Source organism: Lagopus leucura, unplaced genomic scaffold (assembly GCF_019238085.1).
Source record: "Lagopus leucura isolate 7727_CA_CO unplaced genomic scaffold, USGS_WTPT01 Super-Scaffold_100088, whole genome shotgun sequence".
NCBI classification, from domain to species: domain Eukaryota; kingdom Metazoa; phylum Chordata; class Aves; order Galliformes; family Phasianidae; genus Lagopus; species Lagopus leucura.
In genome coordinates, this window is record NW_024962319.1 from 272187 (window position 1) to 285222 (window position 13036).

The 13036-nt window shown below is 51.3% G+C and overlaps 1 protein-coding gene across 4 annotated transcripts in view; it reads left to right on the top strand.

Moving 5' to 3' along the window:
• The window catches only part of EFR3B (EFR3 homolog B), a 38250-nt gene extending 25231 nt beyond the window's left edge, over positions 1–13019 (top strand). For 3 of the 4 annotated variants that reach the window (XM_042887512.1, XM_042887513.1, XM_042887509.1), the window contains exons 9-23: positions 979–1114; positions 1630–1791; positions 2389–2500; positions 4112–4163; positions 4395–4567; positions 5297–5372; positions 6217–6378; positions 6804–6935; positions 7032–7099; positions 8423–8550; positions 8924–9015; positions 9749–9797; positions 10129–10235; positions 10429–10478; positions 10779–13019. In XM_042887512.1, coding sequence (XP_042743446.1) covers positions 979–1114; positions 1630–1791; positions 2389–2500; positions 4112–4163; positions 4395–4567; positions 5297–5372; positions 6217–6378; positions 6804–6935; positions 7032–7099; positions 8423–8550; positions 8924–9015; positions 9749–9797; positions 10129–10235; positions 10429–10478; positions 10779–10884 — 1605 coding nt within the window. In that variant the 3' untranslated portion in view covers positions 10885–13019. The remainder of the gene's footprint in view (positions 1–978; positions 1115–1629; positions 1792–2388; positions 2501–4111; positions 4164–4394; positions 4568–5296; positions 5373–6216; positions 6379–6803; positions 6936–7031; positions 7100–8422; positions 8551–8923; positions 9016–9748; positions 9798–10128; positions 10236–10428; positions 10479–10778) is intronic. The other variant, XM_042887511.1, reaches the window with a different exon arrangement.
• Positions 13020–13036: the final 17 nt, after the last annotated feature.

Genomic DNA, 13036 nt, shown 5'->3' on the forward strand with positions numbered 1-13036 from the left:
TGTGCATGGTTTAGCATGCTGTGCATGGTTTAGCATGCTGTGCATGGAGCCTGTGTCTCAGTCCTGAGAGTGATTGCTTCCCTCTCAGCAGAAAGAAAAGACTTGCTGAGTCAGATGGGCTAGCAGTGTGCTGTGGAAAGGAAGCAGTTGAACTGTGGTGAAAAGCTGCCTCTTTGCAGATCGCTCCTGTGGAAATCAACACAGCCTCCCTCCCTGTAGAAAAGGAGAGGCACTATTTGGGGTTAAAAATCTTCTGGGCAAACCAGATATAGTGAGGGTGCCTGCCCCTCAGTATCTCTGTCCTTTGATAGGAACAGGCCTGCCAGACTCTTCACTGGGTGCTCTGGCTGTGGAAATGCAGTTTAGGTAATCCCCAAATGTCTCATTCTCTTTCTCTTTGCATGGGTCAGTGCATGTTGTCAGGCACGGTGCTGCCATCCTATCCTGCTCCCACTTTGCTAGAGCAGCCTCTGGACTCCCAGACTTCCCCCCCTTGTGATTTTTCTTCACTTTTGGATTCAGCCAAGCCATAGCTTGGAGAACCAATATACTGAAAAGCAGATTGCCATCCCCCACTTTTGTTTCATGTTTCTAATCCTGTAAACTGCCTAAAACCCTTTATAGTGCTACTAGAGTTTATGAAATCCTGTTAATGCATCTTGGAGGCGTAGGGTCACAATAATTCAGCAGGACTTACTCCCTGAAATCCTCAGGATTAATCATTCCTATTTCCTTAGATCTCAGCATCTCTTTAGGTCATTTTTTCATGTGCAAATTGCTCCAAGGTCTTGCTCATTCTTGTAAAACAGACTTTCTCTGGGTGCCCTCTCTCATTTTGCATCTGGAGAATTGTTGGAAAGAGCCAGGCAGGGGCTTGATACAGCTGGGCATGAGTCCCCAGTAGCTGTGTGTGTTACAGAAATGGATCATCACTTCTTGCATGTGGCACCCTCACTGATATTCACTCTCTCCTTCCAGCCACAGCACTCCCATCTCGTGATCCAGCAGCTTCTTGGCCACCTGGATGCCAACAGCAAGAGCGCAGCCACTGTGCGTGCGGGCATTGTGGAGGTCCTCTCGGAAGCAGCAGTGATTGCAGCCTCTGGATCTGTTGGTAAGTGCATAGATCTGTCCTGCATCCATCCTGTCACCTTTTTATTTCAGCTGCTGAAGGTTTGAGCTGAACTCCAGTCAGTGGAGGATCTGCTTCGGAGCACCCAGGAGTGCTGGGGATCTTTTTGATGCCATTTCAGTGCACCCGAGCACAACGCCCACGTTCAGCTGTCTGCAATGGGAGCTGCAACGCCCACATGCAGCTGCCTAAGTTTAGGCAGCTGAATGCAATGGAAGCCCTCACCTCCATGTGGTGGGGGTCAAAGGGATTTTCAGGGCTCTTTTTCTGAGGCTTGCTGTGAATACGTTGAGCTCATGTTGCCACTGGAAGACCACTTCTGTCTTGGCTTGGGGAGCTGGTAGGGTTAAAACTCTACATCTGGCTTTCAGACTGTTTACAGGGGTAGTGGGAGGCATAAATGACACCACCTCTGGGGGAACTACAGGCTCCATCTCTATGGGGAAAAAAAACCACTGCTCCCCCCATCTCCTGTCTCTCCCTTCTCATCATCCCAGGCCCCACGGTGCTGGAGGTGTTTAACACCTTGCTGAGGCAGCTGCGGCTCAGCATCGACTACGCGCTGACGGGGAGCTACAACTGCATCACCGGTGTGAGCACCAAGATCATCAAAGAGCACGAGGAGAGGATGTTCCAGGAGGCCGTTATTAAAACCATAGGTGGGGATTCTGGCTGTGCCTGCTGTAGGTGTGTGCTGTGCTGGTGGGTGGCCTCCCATGTGGTAGGTTTCTGCTTCTGCATCTTAGGGTGATTCAGGACGAAAGAAAATTGCTTTCATCCTAAAAGCAGCGATGGGAAATGAGATTTACCTCATTGCAGCGCATGGGTTATCAGCAGGTGGCATTGCAACCCCATTGATCCCAGCAGAGCTGCCACATGGAGGCTGTTATGCTTCTTCTTGGCTTGGACAGGCTGAGGAATGAAGGAGAGGAGAAGGAAAGGGCAAGTGTGAGCCTGCTTGAGTTGATGAGGATGGAGAAACGTCCAAAACGGGGTGCAGAGGAAGGGCTTGGCACCTCTGCCTCTCTTTGTCTGGGCTTAGGGCTGTTCCTTCCAGTAGGCATTTTGATGGCTCTTGAATCCCCCTAAAGGGAAGGTTGCCAGTAGATAGTGCATCCAGTGAGGCCTTTTCCTATTCCAACCTGGCTGTGAGCCCAGCAGCTGGCTCGGAGCAGTACTGAGTGCTTCCTAGGGTGCCATGGCCTGTGGGTGGTCACTGTTCCTCACACACTGCCAGTGCACTCTTGTGCCCACAGGATCCTTTGCCAGCACACTGCCCACTTACCAGCAGTCAGAGGTGATGGCCTTCATCATGAACAAGGTGCCTCTGCCATCCTCACAGCAGTCTATTGAGGCTGGTAAAGCTGGGTGAGTATGGATGCTTTTCTCCCTCCTCTTCCTAGCCCTGCCCTTCTCTTCCTTCAGCTGTCCCATGCATTGAGATAAAAGACTTTGAACACAAGATTGAAAGTGCAGGAGAGCTCCTTGAGGTGGGGGCAGAGTGAGACATAAGGACAGGGGGGATATGGCTACATTATTAGAAAGACTGGGGTGAGGAGCTCAGTCCTGAGGTGTCATCCAAAATTTAGCAGGGAAAAAGGGACAATATTTGGAGGAGTGACTTCCGATGTGATGATCAGGTCAGCAAGGTGGCTGCTGGCCATGACTTTTGAGAAGCTCATTTTTGGCTCTGTAGGTACCAGCAGCTCATTGCTACCTCCTCATTCTGTGTGTGGCCCCTCTGAGCTGCCTCCAAGCTTTTATTGACACTGAGTGGTAGGCGGTATATATAACTGGCTGTGGAGGAAGAGAGGGAAAGGAAAGCACCCAAACAACATAATTACTTGAGAAGTGTGGGAACGGAGTTTGAGAGCTATTTGGAGCGAGGGTATCAGGCACTGAAACGTGTAGGTAAGGAGCAAACAGATTTTCATGCTATATTTATTTTCAAAGTGTGGCCGGGCTGCTCCCACTCATTTCTGATGGGAGAGACTTGCTGCATGATAGGAGACACGCTCTGCTCCTCACTGATGTGGGGGTGATTCCTGGTGCCCGTGTTCAGTCTGGTATCACATGGTGTGAGACACATGGGGCTCCGCATACTGTTCAACTGGGGCAGCTCTCCTTGCTGCAGAATCACACTCATAGCCCTGGGATGCCAGTTACCAACTGCTTCTCAGTGCTGGCTTGGCCATGCCAGGCTGTTTGTCACTGCTCTTTTACCATCTCAGGAGATTCCTTCCTTTTTAAGACATATGAGATGGTGTTGCTCTGGATGTCCAGGTAGGTGTGCCAGCAGTTAGCAGAGAAGCTGCAGCCTACAGTTCAGTCTCTGAGGATGCTGCCACCTCAGTGTAGCTCAGTCCCTTGGCAGGGGTAGGCAGCTTAGGCCAGTGTGTTGTGGATGATGGGACAGCCTGGAAATACTTACAAAGCTCCACACGTCCCTTTCTTGCCATACAGGGTTAGGAAAGACTGATTCCAGGCAGTAGAGAATTCAGGATATTCTCTATTTGCCTACAAAAACCCCTAAAAATGCACATCCCTGAAGTGAAGGCATAGTGTACACTGGCTGAGAAGAAGAGAGATGGAGTGAGGAATACGGATACTGCCATGCACAGGAAGGCTTGTACTTATCTAACTGGTCTTCAACAGCTTAAGAGTGAGGGGCCCATATAGAACAGGCCCATATGCCTGGCATCCCTGGGGGTCACTGGTGGGATGGGCACCTTGTGCCTGCATGGAGTTGCAGGTGTGCCTTGTTTCTGGTACCTAAGCTGGGTTGAATCCTTTTATGTTCATCATTCCTTTAGCAATGTGTCTGGTGCCCATTTCCTGAAGGCTTTTATAGCTGTATGCAGTAATGACTCAGGAAACTCAGTCTTGCCCTTTCTGAAGTTTTCTAATCTTGGGGCAATCAAAGAGGATTGTTTTTGTTTTCACTCAAATTTTACCATTTATTTCTTTTCTCCTTGGCAGGGAGAATCGAAATCGGCTGACACAGATAATGCTCCTCAAGTCCCTCCTACAGGTATGAACGTGTCGCTATCCCTGCAGCAGTGTCCAATCCCTGCAAGACCTGTAACCAAACACAGCTGCTGGCATGGAGCCCTGACTTGAGCTCAGGACCCCTCTCCCCTGGGGTGGTTTAGCAAGAGCTGAAACTGTACTAAGTTTTCTCTGCCCACATTCCCCCTTTCTTGGTGTGTTTTAACCTAAGCGACGCGGTCATGTTGCCTCCCTTTTTAATTGATGCTCACAGGTCTCCGTGGGCTTCCAGTGCAGTAACATGCTCACAGCACTTCCCAGCGCCTTCCTGGACAGGCTGCTCTCTGCAGCCCTCATGGAGGATGCTGAGATTCGCCTCTTTGTCCTTGAGATCCTCATCAGCTTCATTGATCGCCATGACAACCGGCAGAAGTTCTCTACCATCAGGTGTGTGCCTCAGGATCCCCCACAGGTCTGGGGCTGGCAGACCCCACAGAGCAGGCTCAAGAGGGAGAGATCTGACAGGCTGAGAGTGCCTGCAGGCTTTGGGGCTGCTGGCAGGATTATTATTAAATCTGGTACCAATTGTGGCGTGGTCTAATGCTGCAGATGAGCACTGTGCTAGGAGCCAGATGGGTGGGGGGAGTCTCGGAGAGGCTGTGCCCAGAGGGATGTGGGACCACCCTGCTGAGGATAACTGGTTAGGCAGACAGTGATACCAGGAGGATGTAACCTGCAGGAGCAGTAACCTCCTCGAGTGGGTTCATCGACTGCATTGCATCCCCACAGATAGGCCTGCTGGGCACTGGCATTGCTGCGCTGCATTTAGCTAGCCTTACTCTGGAGAGGAATGAAGCTAAGGCGGAAGAAGGTGATGAATCCCACATGGCAGTATCTCCATGGGGTTTGCTGTGGTCCTGCTAATCTACTCTGCATGCATGCTTCTTTATCAATTTGCCTCTGTATTCCCGAGTGCAACTTCCTTGAAATCCTGTAGTGATTTAGCTCTCTCGAATATCTGGATTGCTCAGATGGGTTCTAAAACCAACCTTCAGCTTCTCCCCCTTGGTTCCTCCCAGTTGCTTGTTCCTGGCCAGCAGCTCTGCTGGCGTGTGGGGATTGCCCATCCTTCCTCTGGTATCTGAGTTTTTCCTTCCCCTTGGCCTTTCCTTGCAGCACCATCAGCGACATCTCAGTCCTGAAGCTGAAAGTGGAAAAATGCTCGCGCCAAGATACTGTCTTCATGAAGAAGGTAGTGTCAGAGCCTGGGTCAAGCTGTCCTCATGCACACCTGTGTGTGAACAGTGCCTTGGTTTCCCCAAGCCACACTGGAGGCATGCAGTGAGGCCTCTGAACCTGGGGATGTCCCTGGGAGAGGACAGTGGGATTCAATCTACATCAGTGCTTCATGTGTGAACCTTTGTAGACCCTGAAATCTGCTATTTGTTCCAAGAAATGAGTACCCCAGGATGTGCTAGTATCCCAAATACTATTTATCAAGTGATTTTCAAAGTTGCCTAGTATTTAAGGAAGAAAGGAAAAAAAAGCCCCACAGAATTTCCTCTCACTTTAAAATATTTTCTGTGAAAACCCCTCTGAAACTAATTTGAGGCCAAGAGAGGATCAGTTTGTTATGTTACACACCTGGGAGCAGTCCCTGCATTGAAAGCAGTGGAAGAGCTACATTTCCCTTGTACCAGTGTGTGCCCAGCTCTATCCCATGCCTTGCTCTCGAGCAGTGTGGCTCGGGTCTTTATTTCTCTGCTGTGGTCTGAGCTGTCATTTCTATAATGCTGCTGCAACAGGGGCATCTTTTCCTTGGGCTTGTTGCTGTGAGCAGTATTTGCCTGTTCTGGGCTCTGCTCTCAGACCTGCTGGTGCCTCTTCCCCATCAGGGTCCAACACCACCTGGGAGTCACAGCTCCTAACACCTGGGGCTTTCTCTGTTAACTTGTCAACTGGAGGAGTTCTGCTCCTTTGTGCATGGAGCCCCTTTGCTGGGCCCTGCTGCTTTTTTGTTTATCCTTTTGTGTTGACTTTACTGTTGCCTGTAGAGGATGCTTAGAAGGTGACCACATCCTTCTGTGTTCCTGCAGCATAGCCAGCAGCTCTTCCGGCACATCTACCTGATATGCAAGGAGGAGAGCAACATCCAGGCTCACTATGAGGCTCTCTACAGCATGCTGGTGCTCATCAGCATTGAGCTGGCTAATGAGGAGGTTGTAGTGGACCTCATCCGCCTGGTGCTGGCAGTGCAGGTAGGTGAATGGGAAGCTGAGTGTGTTACTGGGGCTCAGTGCTAAAATGCTAATGGGATACCTGGCCTGCTGGGTGAGAACCTCTGCCCTGGCATCTTACCTGGCATTATCTCTCCAGAGCTGGACTGTACTTGGAGAAAGGCAATAGAGGTCCTGAAAGAGCCTCTGAGAAGGGCTTTTTTTTGTTTGTTTGTTTGTTTGTTTTTTGGGTTGAGGTCTCTGAGCAAGGGGGATACAAGTTCCTCACTTGCAGGCTTCTCCTGCCACAGTGGGATCAGATTAGCACAGCGGGGAAGAGACCCAGCCAGCTTCTGAAATGCCCCATCCCCTTGCTCTGATAGCTGGGATATTTGCAGGCAGCAGTGCTGCGAGGTGGATGGGGACCTTGCCCATCCCTGTCACATGGGGCTGTGTGTGTGCTGCAGGAGATAGCCCAGATCAACGAAGACAACTTGACAGCATACAACCGCTGTGCGCTCTTCGCCCTTGGTGCAGCTTACCTGAACCTCATCAGCCAGCTCATCACCGTGCCCACCTTCTGCCAGCACATCCACGAGGTGCGAGGGCTCGGGGTGGGTGCTGAGGCCTTGTCTGCTGCAGCCTGCCTGGCTGCCTGTGAAGTTTGAGCCTGACTTCTTGCTTGCCTTCTGCAGGTCATCCAGATGCGACAGAAGGAAGCTCCCTATCTGCTCCCTGAAGATGTGTTTGTGGAGAGACCCAGGTAAGCACCTTTGCTGGAAACATGCTCTTCCCCACTGCCTGATCTCAAGGATTTAGCACGTGTAGGAGCATGGGGGTAAAGAGTTTGTCTACCTTTTGTTTGCCTGTGCTTGTCTGCATTTCCCATCTGGGCATGTCACAGTGGTAAGTAGTTTTCAGCCTTTTTTTGGATCCAAGAAGGGTTTCATGCAATCAGAGAAAGGGCTGGCTGCCAGTTTGTGCTCAGAGCTGGTCATATACCAGGATTGGCTCTGCTGGCTGATTCCTTCCCCACCCAACCAGCAACGTGGATGCAGATGTGACACACCTTCCTGCTGCTCTGCTCTGCTGCTGCCCCAAGGACATGTGCTGCATGCTGATTGACCTTGGGCTGCCTGGGCTGTCTCATTCCTGCTGGGATAGCCTTTGGCACGTTTTGCATGTGTCATGTTTGGTGAGGAGGTCCCAAATACGGAAGCAGCCCCAGTGAGTGCCACTATTATTGTAAGACATCCCCTAAGTTGGGGTGGTGCTCCTCTGAAGAGCATGCTTGTATCTGTTGTGATGGGTCGAGGGCCCTTCTGGTCCTCTGTAGCTTTGTACTGGTGTACCCAGAGACAGAATCCTAAAATGGTTTGATTAGGAAGGGATCTTGAAGTCCATCCCATTCCAGCCCCTGCCACGAGCAGGGACATTTCCAACTGCACCAGATCCCCCAAAGCCCCATTCAGCCTGCCTTTGAACACCTCCAGGGACAGAGCATCTACTACTTCTCTGGACCGCATATTCTAGTGCTTCATGCTTGTAATGAGAAATTTCTTTGTAATATCTAATCTAAACATACCTTGTTTTAGTTTAATGCTGTTACTCCTCATCCTGTTGTCAGTCACCCCCTGACAAAGAGTCCCTCTCCACCTTTCTTACAGGATCCTTTAAATACTGGAAAGCTGCAGTAAGGCAGTAAGGTCTCCCCAGGGCCTTCTTTTCTCTAGTCTGAATACCTGCAGCTCTTTGCCTGTTCCTGTAGGAGCGGTGCTCCAGTCCTCTCAGCACCCTTGTGGCCTCTAGGCCTGCTCCAGCAGGTCCATGTCCTTGTGTTGGGGGCCTCAGACTTGCATAGAATGCTGCAGGTGGGGTCTCCTGAGAGAAGAGGAAAGGGGGAGAATCACCTTCCTTAACTCTCTGATCTCCATAACATGATGTATCCAATTCTGATGGCGCTAAGCAAAGCCATGTAAGCCCTCTCTTTCTGACTGAAAGGGGCTGGAAACCCTCTCCCTTCTGGTACCGTTTCCTAAGAAGAGAAGATGTGGCCATATCCCCTGTTTTTTTTCCGCCCTCATAGGTTAAGCAAGAGCCTTGACCGCCTGGGCCCAGAGGTCTTCTTCTGGCAGAGCAAGATCAGTGAAGTGCTGGGTGGCAGTGGTTACAATGCAGACCGGCTCAGCACACCCTATGTCCCCCAGCTGACTGGTATGTGCCACCCTGTGGTCTACTGCAGGACCATGGAAAGGGAAACGTTCTACACAGCAATGGGAATGTGAAGCTCTTGTGCTTATGTCTGGGTTGTTTTCCTGTTGTTTTTCTGCCTTTCCTTAGAAGTGTAGCATTAGGGAAACTGTCACAAATCTGTCAGTCAGGAGATTCCTGGGGTTGTCACATGCATGGTGGGCTGGACTGGTGGTGTCATAGAGCCCCGCTGGGTTTGGCTCAGTTCTTAGTTGTGCTGGGTGAATTTGGGTGAACACCTGGACAGATTGATTGCTACTCTGGGGACGAGGCATGGGGCACTTCTGGAGTTGGAGGAATGGCAGCAGATCAGCTTACCTATCCTGGTTTTTCCCAGATGAAGACCGCTTGTCCAAGAGGAAGAGCATTGGCGAGACCATTTCCCTGCAGGTTGAAGTGGAGTCTAGAAACAGTCCTGAGCGAGAGCAGGTACTGTGTTACACCTGAGCTTTAGAAACTGCAGTTCTGACAGTGTGCAATTAAGTCTTGTATAATTCTTCGTGTAGCTGTGTGCATAACTGCTCTGCTGGCTATGAGCACAGGGATCCATTATTCAGCCCTGGTATGTTTGGCAGCAAATCAGGCACAGAAAGGTTCCATCTCCTACTGATGCTCCCCTCCAGGTGCTGGTGCTGATAAGTGCGTTATGGGAGTTACACATCTGGGAGGATCTCACGCTGCTGTTTGGGTGGCAAACCTTTTGTATAATCATTGAATCATAGAATGGCCTGGGTTGCAAAGGCCCACAATGCTCATCCAGTTCCAACCCCCTGCTGTGTGCAGGTCACCAACCAGCAGCCCAGGCTGCCCAGAGCCACATCCAGCCTGGCCTTGAATGCCTGCAGGGATGGGGCATGCACAGCCTCCTTGGGCAACCTGTGCCAGTGCCTCACCACCCTCTGAGTGAAAAACTTCCTCCTTTATTTTCCCACTATCAACATTTCATACACACAGGAGCCTTTGGGAGGTCTGAGGCCAGGGTGGTCCAGCCTGAAAAAACATTTTAAAAATACAGGTTATCAGGAAGGATGTGTCTGTGTGTTAAAGACAGGCTGTGTCTCAGTTCAAGAATACAGCCTGAGGCACTGGTTCTTGGCTGCTGTGATTCCAAAACACTGTGTTGTGCTGAGCACTGAGCCATCTGCTTTTCCTCTTCCTCTAGAGAGCACCAGCTGAAGAGATCACATATGAGACACTGAAAAAGGCAATAGGTAAGTGAGGGAGAGGTGGAGGCTGACATGTTTGAATATGGGTGGGTGATGTGTGGGTCCCATCACCCCTGTGTGTGCTCTGGATGGACGGATCCGCTGTGCTTCTGCCATGCTGACATTGCACCCAGGTAGCAGCACGGCCAGGCAGCTTCATCTCTGTGCCTCTCCCTAGGGTGTTCCTGGGAGGCAGGTCCCAGATTCAGGCACCGAAGATCCTCTGCTTGGCTTACTAGTGATGCTCAAATCTGTGCTGTCTGCTGGAGGGTGGGGATGTGGTGTGGATGATCCGTGCTGAGGGGAGCAGCTGAGAGCCATTTCCCCTTTGCTTCAGTAGACAGCGTCGCTGTGGAGGAGCAAGAACGAGAGCGGAGGCGACAAGTGGTGGAGAAATTTCAGAAAGCCCCATTTGAGGAGATTGCTGCTCACTGTGGTGCTCGGGTGAGTTGAAGCTGTGGCCCTAAATCCCCGCATGGTCTCAGCTGGGGATGGTGGCAGTTTAGCTCTGAATGCTGTGAGGCCGCCTTCTTCCTTCTCTGCTGAACGGGGAAGGCTGATGGAGTGTCTGTCCTGTTTGCATTGCTGTTGTTCCTGGGTTGCACCCACACTGATACAGCTGCTGTGTGTGTTTCAGGCAACGCTGCTGCAGAGCAAGCTCAACCAGATCTTTGAGATCACCATACGGTGAGTTGGGGTGATGGCTGAGCGTGCCAGGCTGAGCATGGCTAGTCAAGCCACCCAGCTGTGTTGCTTGCAGGGTGCTGGGGGTGGGTGCCAGCCTGGGACTGGGGTACCTGTGGTAGCACAAGAGATTAAGTTTGGTGGGAGCAGCCTCTGGTTTGTTTGCTGCAGTTCCCTTCTGCTACGGGGGCACAGAGGAGAGCTGCAGTGGTGCAGGAATGCGATGTTTTCTGCCCTGCAACAGGCTTTGCTTCCTCATGAAACACCTCTGTAAAACACCTCCCTCTGTCTCTCATGTTTCAGGCCACCACCGAGCCCATCAGGCACCATCACAGCTGCCTATGGCCAGCCCCAGAACCACTCCATCCCAGTGTATGAGATGAAGTTCCCGGACCTGTGTGTGTACTGAGGATGGCTGTGCTGGTAGGACAGAGCCTGCTGCACAGCTTGTGCCAAAGGACCTCCTGGGGAGAGACTGCCAACCACCTGGAGAGTGCATCCTTCTGCATGACAGATAGGGACGTGGACACTAAGACTATCCCAAGATTCATTGGCACCACAAACCATGTACTTTCTTTAGTGATCCCCTGCTGATATTCTGGGGGCAGCTGGTGGTGCAGGAAGGTGTGTCGTTGCTCTGACCTCCCTCTCCAATTTTGTTTTTGGAGAGGGGGTAGGAGGTGCTCTGGTTCCTGGCAGAGAGCTTTGGGCATGTACATCTTCCCAACGTAAAACAAACCTGTTCCTTGGGGAATCCCTCCCCAAATCATCTGTTAGCCATGTTGGAAACCCCTGGCGAGGGTGGCAGGGGTGAAGCTGCAGGGTGTGAGATTGTAAAAGGGGATGTGTGGTGCAGCGTGGGGAAGCTGTAAAATTAAATCCTGCTGGAGCTCATGCACAAAGCAAGTGACTGTAAAGGGTGCAGTCCACACATCCAGCTCCTGGCCTGTGAGCTGCATCTTCCCAGCAGCTGCGTGGCCGGTTGCTTGGGTACTTCATTCTGGACAAGAGGAGTGCCTGGAGTGACAGGAGGGCAGCAACTGTCCCATCCTAGTGTTGGGATACACAACCTGGCTGGTTCCAGGTCACTTGAAAACGTGATTTATTTGGAAAACTTTTCTTGAGGAGGAGGGGAGATCCAAAAGAGCTATACTTGACTTGTCCATGTCATCAGCAGGGTGCTCTCGGGGAGCCATACAGCAGCCACAGGCAGTGCTCATGCAGTGAGGCACCTGGAGCCACCATAAGTCATGAGTAGAAACCACATTTGGGCATATCAACACACTAGCCAACTATTTTCATGGTGTATGGTTTCACAGTTTCTGGTTTGGGATTTCACAGTGTTAGCATTCCTGTCTGAGGAATAGATTACTTTTTTTAACAGAATCCTTTTGGGAAAAAAAAAAAAAAGAAAAAAAAGGCCTCTGTTGTGGTCAGGCAGCTTTTTGCTGAGCCAAGCATGGAGCCTCCTGCACCAGGGCTGCGGGGAAATCCCAGCTCACCTCTGGGGCAGCCCCTTTCCTTCCAGCTGGACACATTGCTTCACTGCAGGAGGAGACACAGGAGGATCTAAAACTCAAAACTGGAAGTGTGGGAGATGCTGCTGTGCACAGCAGGGGGACAGCAGGTGATGACAATGGTCACAGTGGTGCTGCCTGTGCCCAGCTGGATTGCTTCAGTGACCACTCATTTCTCCGCCCCTTCTCACGGTAGCTCTTCAGACAGTTATTTGAAGGTGTAATTGCACGTTAACATCCTTTTTTTTCTTCTTCTCTCTCCTTTTTTTAGTTTGGTGGCGGGTGCAGTTTGCAGTTGCCCCGAGGTTACCACTTGTTTATGTGGTTGTCATTTAATCTGGGTTTAGGAAATGACCTAGCTTAAGAGGACAGGAAAAACGAGGGTTTATTTCAGTCCCTGGGTGGGATTGCAGCCCTGCCCAGAGCATGAGGCTGTCCCTTGCCACAGCCACTCCTTGGGGGTCCCCCCCTATCTTTCTGTTCCCAGCCTGTCCCATTTTGTTCCCTTAGTTATGCCTAGTCCCCCATGGGGTTTTGGCTGGGTGAAGTTGTGGAGCTGGCATTGGGAACGTGAGGAGGCTGCTTGACAAAGGATGTTTTGCTCCCATAGCTGTGCTAATGAAAAGCAGTAAAAGTTCAGCAAAATGCAGTAGGAAAAGTGATTAACCCCCAGGCTGTGTGTGCATGGGGGGGAGACGCTTCCAAACCCCTTCAAATTCAGAAGGAAGGTGGGAAGATGAGCACGAGGCTTGCTCCTTGGAGCCTGGCTGCCATGGGGATGGCACAGGGCAAGTCCTGGGGTTCCATTGCTGCTCAGGGAACCTGGGCCAGGACTGCACCTTATCCCCTATCCCCTGGCTGGGGGTTTCGGTGTGGTCTCCCTGGTCCCAGTGCTGTTCCCTCGCTACATCCCCCAGCACATCCCCTATTCCCCTCCAAAAGCAAGTGCTGGCTGTGCTCAGCATTGCGTTTCAGGACCCAAACTTCACCTGTAAATGTCCCTACACACACACACACACACACACACACACACACACACACACA